This window comes from Aphelocoma coerulescens, chromosome 2 (genome assembly GCF_041296385.1).
Source record: "Aphelocoma coerulescens isolate FSJ_1873_10779 chromosome 2, UR_Acoe_1.0, whole genome shotgun sequence".
NCBI classification, from domain to species: Eukaryota; Metazoa; Chordata; class Aves; order Passeriformes; family Corvidae; genus Aphelocoma; species Aphelocoma coerulescens.
The window spans coordinates 147,010,319-147,016,642 of NC_091015.1; the positions used below are offsets into that span (position 1 = coordinate 147,010,319).

Below are 6,324 nucleotides of genomic sequence, written 5' to 3' on the forward strand. Positions count from 1 at the left end.
ATTGTGGAGGGCCAGCATAGGAGATGCTGCCTTTGCTGTCAATGCAGTGTGGAGTTTTCCTGCAGTGTTAGGAAGTAGGCCACTGTCCTATTCTGAAAGACAGGCAGGCAGTGTTTGCTGCAGGGGTTTCAGCTGAGTAAATTTAGACATAAATGTCACAGCTGGACATTTAGAATAGCTAGGCTACTGCTTCTTGCCATAAAACTAAATCTCTCCACTTCAACTTTTTTTTTAGTTCTATTTAACCACAATATTGTAGCGATATAATTTAAACCAATCATTTATTTTCAGCTGTAACTCTAGCTTAGGGCATTGTTGTGTCTGGGGATTTCTTTAGCTTTTGAGAAGACAGGTGAAATTTCTCATGTTTTGCTTCTTTCTAAGTGACAGAAAAAACACTTGGAGGTAAAGAGTGAGGAAAACACTCATATACTCTCCTAATAATCATTGTTGATAGTGTCACATCCAAGTGAGTTCTAAGTCTGTGAGCTGTGTGCAAAGCACAAATTACACTGCTTCCCTGTGTTAGCAACTCACACCACAGAGGTGCAGCAGCTCACATGGCGTGCCTGAGGAGTAGCATGGAGGTGTCTCTGTGGGAACCAACGCCAGGCATGGGAAGCACCAGCTAGCTGGGTCTGCCAGGGATCTGAAGTGCAGCTCAGCTGTAGGTAGCCCCTAAGTGTGTTAACATCCAGCACTGGAGTCTCTACCTCAGCTACTCTGGCAAGGAGCAGCCTCTAATCCAAAGGCTATAGGGGACTACAGGGTAGATCGTGATGATAACTCCCACTAGTGATGCTGTATTGGCCTGTGCTGGAGCCTGGTTTTGTGTTGTAGAGAAGTGAGTACATGTGGCAGAGTGCACAGCTTTCCCTTTCAGTACATAAAAACATATGGTACATAAAAACATTGATTTCTGCCTTTGTCACCAGTATCCTGGTAAACATGGATGACAACATTATTGAGCACTATTCCAATGAGGACACGTTCATCCTGCACATGGAGAACATGGTTGAAGGCTTCAAGATCACACTGACAGAGATCTAGCCTCAGGCAGAGCCTTTTTGTAAGGAACCACAGCATTTCATTCTTCTTGGAAAGCAGAAGATTCCCCGTGAACTTGACAGACGTTGATCAGAGAAACTGTTACAAGACTGCATTGAAAATATTGTCCATTCTGCACATGTGCACCCACTGCATACAGACTTGGGTTTGTCAAGCACAAGGCCACTCATGTTAACCTGGTCCCTTATTTATTGTTCCCTACTCTCTAGTGTACAAGCAGTTACCAGCCCCCAGATTTGTAACCAGATGACCCACTGCAAATGTGAAATGCAGCATTTTAATCCGTACTTCAGTGTGGATAAGCTCATTCTAAAACCTGTTAAGTAACTATGGTCTAGTTTCAGAAATCTGGTATAAATCACTTTACCAGTAGTTGTCTCCGTCATTGCTAAAAATCTGTTGCAGTGCTAAAGATGGGGAAAGTGGCTGACGGTTCACTTGCTCAGACTGATCCATATCTCTCTATACTGTATAGTCTTGCCAAATACCTCTGGTAGTTCTCAGCACGTAGCAATGAGGACTTGTAAGTAAGGCATTCAGCTACAAATGTCACTTGTAAGTAAATGGTAAAGAAACCATTTTAACCTTGTATATAATGTTTATAATATGCAATAATATATTTTAACTACTGTATGTGGGCATGTTTACTGCCTCTATGTTTTTGTATGTATTTGGTTTAGGGTTTAATAGAATCTTTCCTAGAGGAGTATATCGCTGCAATCTGTTAAGGAGTGTGTACTGAGAAGCTGATAACTGAATCTGTACTCATATGCTCCATCCTCACTCACACAGTTATATACTGAAATATTAGAGCAGACTCTGCTACCAGGGGTTGGATGCTCTGGTACAGTGGGGCCCACCTTAGGTGCCCAAGTCCCAGCTGTAGATACCCGAGTCTCCCATGCAGCTGTAACAAAATCCAAGAGACACCGTGTGTCTGCTGCCTGGTTTGCCTAGAGGTACAGAAAGGAATTCTTCCTGGTCGTCTTCCTTTGATGAAGTGGAGGCTCTTAAAGTGTCCTTTTCTCAAATCTGTGGTGGGAAGGTTCTTTCCGCAGCAGCCAGCACATCAAAGCATTTCTCTAGACTGTAAGAAACAGGACTTCAAACTCTTCCTCTTAAGTGTACTTGCTCTGGTATTTCCATTGAATGATTCTGTTGTGATTCCTAGGACACTAGGACATATAAGCCTGGGCTTGGTATAAATATTTTATCAAAACTGGAACAATTTTTCCAGTGGAGAGTGAGTATCCGACAACTGAGGTGTGGAGATAGGTCTCTCTCTCAAGGGCTGCATCTGAATCCAAGTTGAACTACATGGTTATTTCATCAGATTCCAGCCTGCCTTATGAATTCTGTGAAGAGATAAAGTTGTGCAGGCTAAAATCATACCAGGAAAGCGGTTAAAGGCCTGAATGTCCCTATGACATCCAAACCCAGCATCTCTCTCTCTCTCTGTTCCAGCTCCTCTGCCTATTGTAGAGGCAGAGGAGCTGGAACGCTGTATATAATTCCATGAGTTTCAGCTGCATTTTATTCTCTATGCACTATACATGGATCCTGTGTGACAGATAGAAGTGTGGGTCCTTTCCTACATGCAGCTTTTAGAATTTATTCTTTTCCTTCTGAAACCTTTTCTCCTTTAGAACCTTTATTTTTAGGTGGTTAATGGCAGAAAGAAACACTGCCTAGTATAACAGGGCTCACATAGTGTTTTGAGCTGTGTGGAGGTATTTACATTCAAGCAAAGTAGCTGGGGTAACTGACCAGTCTGATTTGGCCATATCTGCATGAATTATCCTGCAAGTTCTTGCACACTTCCTTAACTTCAAGTAGCATCCCATTAAAATCTCTACTTCTGATAGAAATGTTAGATACATGTCAAGGTTTCTGAGAGATCAGAAACTATAAAAGGTTCAGGCTGGTAGTGTCAGGGCTAGCATCCAGAATCCACATATGCCTGTAGAGCAAAGTGTGTATCCTGTCTTTCTTCTGCCCTTTTCTTTTGGTATGCACTCTTTCTCCTTCTGATGCAGAATTCTGTAGTAATGTCCTTAACTTTATATAAAAATGCACTCCAGCAAAGATGCTCTTGCTACCCTGCTCAAGAGCAAACATCCTGGGAATACAAGAGATTTAAGATTGTTCCATTTGTTTGTACTTGGCTCAGACTGAGATGAAAAGTCTATGCTGATTTATCCCAGATACTTTTTCCTAAAGGAAAAAAAGAGGACAGTTTGGACAGGGGGAATTAGGAACTGGGACCAGCATGCAGGACTGCTGAGCAATACTGTTAGTTCTTGTATTTCTATGTTGGTGTTTGGAATCCTCAGAATATCAGCTAGGATCTCTCAGCTGGTCAAGATGTCTGGGCAGAAGCTGCAGGTTAAGTGTAGGAGTAAATGTATGCAGGAGTTGAGCCCTGGTTCTGCCCCCAACAAGCCTGCTGTCCAAGGGAATGCCTGGGGCTGGCCTGAGTTGGAATGTGCTGTTTTAAGAAAGGACAGTGAGAATTCAGGCATCACAGAGAAGGACAGGCTGTCCTGGCAGCACCAGCACTCAGGTTAAGGGGATGTTGTTGTCTTACACTTGGGTGGAGATGAGCTGAGATCGGTTGGGTGCTGCAGCATCCTCTGATGATGAGTAGTGCAGGATCAGTGAGAAGTGCAGTGCTCCAGGAATACTGGGGCTTAAGGAACTATCTTTCCATTGTCATTTTAGGAGCTTTCAGTCAGCCACTATCCAGAGAAGGAAAGTTGCTTCCAAGATTAACTGAAAGCTATTCTAAATACATCTTAAAGTCTGCAAATTCCTGATAGTAGAAAGCTGATACTCCTGCCATTGGTGGTAAGATTATTTTAAAACAGCAACTAGAGCTAGATAAGAATGATCACCCTTAACTTTATCTGCCAGGGTCTGAGGGCTTTGTTTCTATGTCACTAAGACATTAGAAAGAGTATCCATACTGCACCCCTCCAGCTGTAGCTAATAGCATCAGCCTCTGGAGGAGCACTGAATCTTGGATGCTGGTTGGGGCAAGCTACAAGCTCTCAGGGTTCACGTTGTTGGTCCAAATCAGCCCATCAGAGTGGTGGGAAAGGGGGAGTATGAGTAATGGAAACTTCTGAAGCAGTGACTACCTTGTGCCCTGCTTGACTCAGATGTCCTGAGAAGTACACAGTGCTTACATGTATATTGTTTAAAATATCATGTTGCTTTTGTATGATAAAAATTATTGGTTAATGCTGGATTTTCCAAATGTTATGAGTTAAGTGGAAGTAAGATTTGGATACTGTTCAGCAGGGGACAGGAATATCTGCCTTGCCTCCTTTTGTCTCTTTGTGGCACTGCTGTGGTTGTTTATTTAAAGGAACAAAATTCTCATTTCCTCTTCTTCTTCAAGGCAGCAGTCTTGAATCTTAACTAGTGCAGCCTGAAGAGTGGCTTGCTGCTCAGTGCATTTTCCCTATGAAGAGTTACAGCAGTGCAGTGTCTGTAGATACTGTGTTTTGAAAGACTCTGATAGAGATGTACAAAAGGAGATCAGTCTTCTAATTTTGGTTCCTGCTGCAAATTTGGCACTTCATTCATCAATTTGATGTTTTATTATGAAACCCTATTCAAATTCTCAAAATCTAGTTCTTTCTCACAGTCAGGTGCTGATATCTCCAAAATAAAGTGCGTCCTTTGAGTAAAACTTTGTGGATGTATGGCAATATCCTCATCAAGACATTTTAGAGGATTTCTACCACTGAGTGTAAACTACAAAGAAAAGAATGTTTTCTTCCTGTGTGTCCTCTCTCACAAACATTTTGGTCAATGGAATTCAAAGATCAAATATCTTTCTTATATATTTTTCTCTTTCATTTTATGAATTGTTTAAATGTAAATTAATTCAAACAGTTAGTAAAATCTAAACTCTCTAGCTGTCAGAGATGCTGTATATTGATTGAAATGGAACTGGAAAGGAGCATCTTATGACTTATAAAATGTAAAGCTTATTAAATGTTTATATGCTCTTCCATTTCCTATTAATTGAGTCAAGATACAAACAAGAATGTTTGTGCCAAAGATTGTGACAAGCCTTCTTTCTGGCAAACAAGGAAACTTTATGTATAAATAGTGTGCTTTTATATTAAGAATAGAGCTCATGTAACTTAATAGTGTTGCAACTGGGAGAGGGGTTTGATAAGCTGTAAATACAGTTATTTTATTTTTTGTACATTTTTAAGAAGGAAAAAAATAAATATTCCTATGTATGAGATAATATTTCTGTTGCTGTGGTGTGTGTCACTACATCTCTTCAGGAGAGACAGTATCAGTATGTGAAAATACCTGAAGGAGGGTGCAGAGAGGATGGAGTCAGGCTCTTCTAAATGGTGCCAATGACAGGACCAGAGGCAAGTGGACACACACTAAAACACAGGAGGTTCCCTCTGAAATCAGGGACTGATTGTGTGTGTGTGACTAAGCCCTGGAGAAGGTTGCCCAGAGAGGTTGTAGAGTCTCTATCCCTGTAGGTATTTAAAAGCTGCCTTGACATGGTCCTGGACAACCAACTCTCACTTGCCCTTCTAGAGCAGGGGGGTTGGACCAGATGAACTACAGAAATCCCTTCCAAGCCCAACTATTCTGTGGTTCTGTGACTTGTTGGAGCGTCCTGGGAACCTGGCTGGAGGCATTGACACTAACATCCTTGTGACTCCTGGGCACCTGGGATGAGATCCTTACTGCATCTATTCCAAAAACACTGAAGCATATCTGGGCACACATCTTGCAGTAAAACATTTTCATCAAACATTTTATTCTCCACCAGTTGAGTCTGGCTTTTCAAACAAGAATTCAGGAGGTGAGAACATCTAAGTAGGTGGGAAATTGCTTGGGAAAGCATTTGCCTCAGGAAAGGGTGATGCCCCAAGCAGTAGCAGGACAGCCCTGTCTTACAGTGGGGTGGAGGAGTTCAGTGCTCTGGATGAGCAATGCAGGGTGAGCCAAGATCAGCTCCCATGGAGCTCTTTAAGGTAATCACGTTTCTTGGGCACTGCCTGTGATAGATGTTTAATTATGTTTTATAGGAAGTAGTTTTACTGAGTGGCTCTTAAAATGCAAATGCTTGAAAGCTGCGTGGTTGGCAGTGCTCCATCTGCAAGGCCATGGAGGGGTGAGGAGGAGTGTGTCAGCTGATGGGAACCACTGCACCCACTGCATGCTCAAGGGTTGGACTGTGTCTGGCATGGCTGAGACGGGGTTTAGCAA

General features: G+C 42.3%; 1 protein-coding gene across 5 annotated transcripts in view; it reads left to right on the top strand.

The window, feature by feature from the left end:
* Positions 1 to 5,327, top strand: part of GRHL2 (grainyhead like transcription factor 2) — a 68,018-nt gene extending 62,691 nt beyond the window's left edge. For all 5 annotated transcript variants that reach the window (XM_069005259.1, XM_069005260.1, XM_069005256.1 and 2 more), the window contains one exon: positions 936 to 5,327. In XM_069005259.1, the coding sequence (XP_068861360.1) occupies positions 936 to 1,050 (115 nt within the window). In that variant the 3' untranslated portion in view covers positions 1,051 to 5,327. The remainder of the gene's footprint in view (positions 1 to 935) is intronic.
* Positions 5,328 to 6,324: the final 997 nt, after the last annotated feature.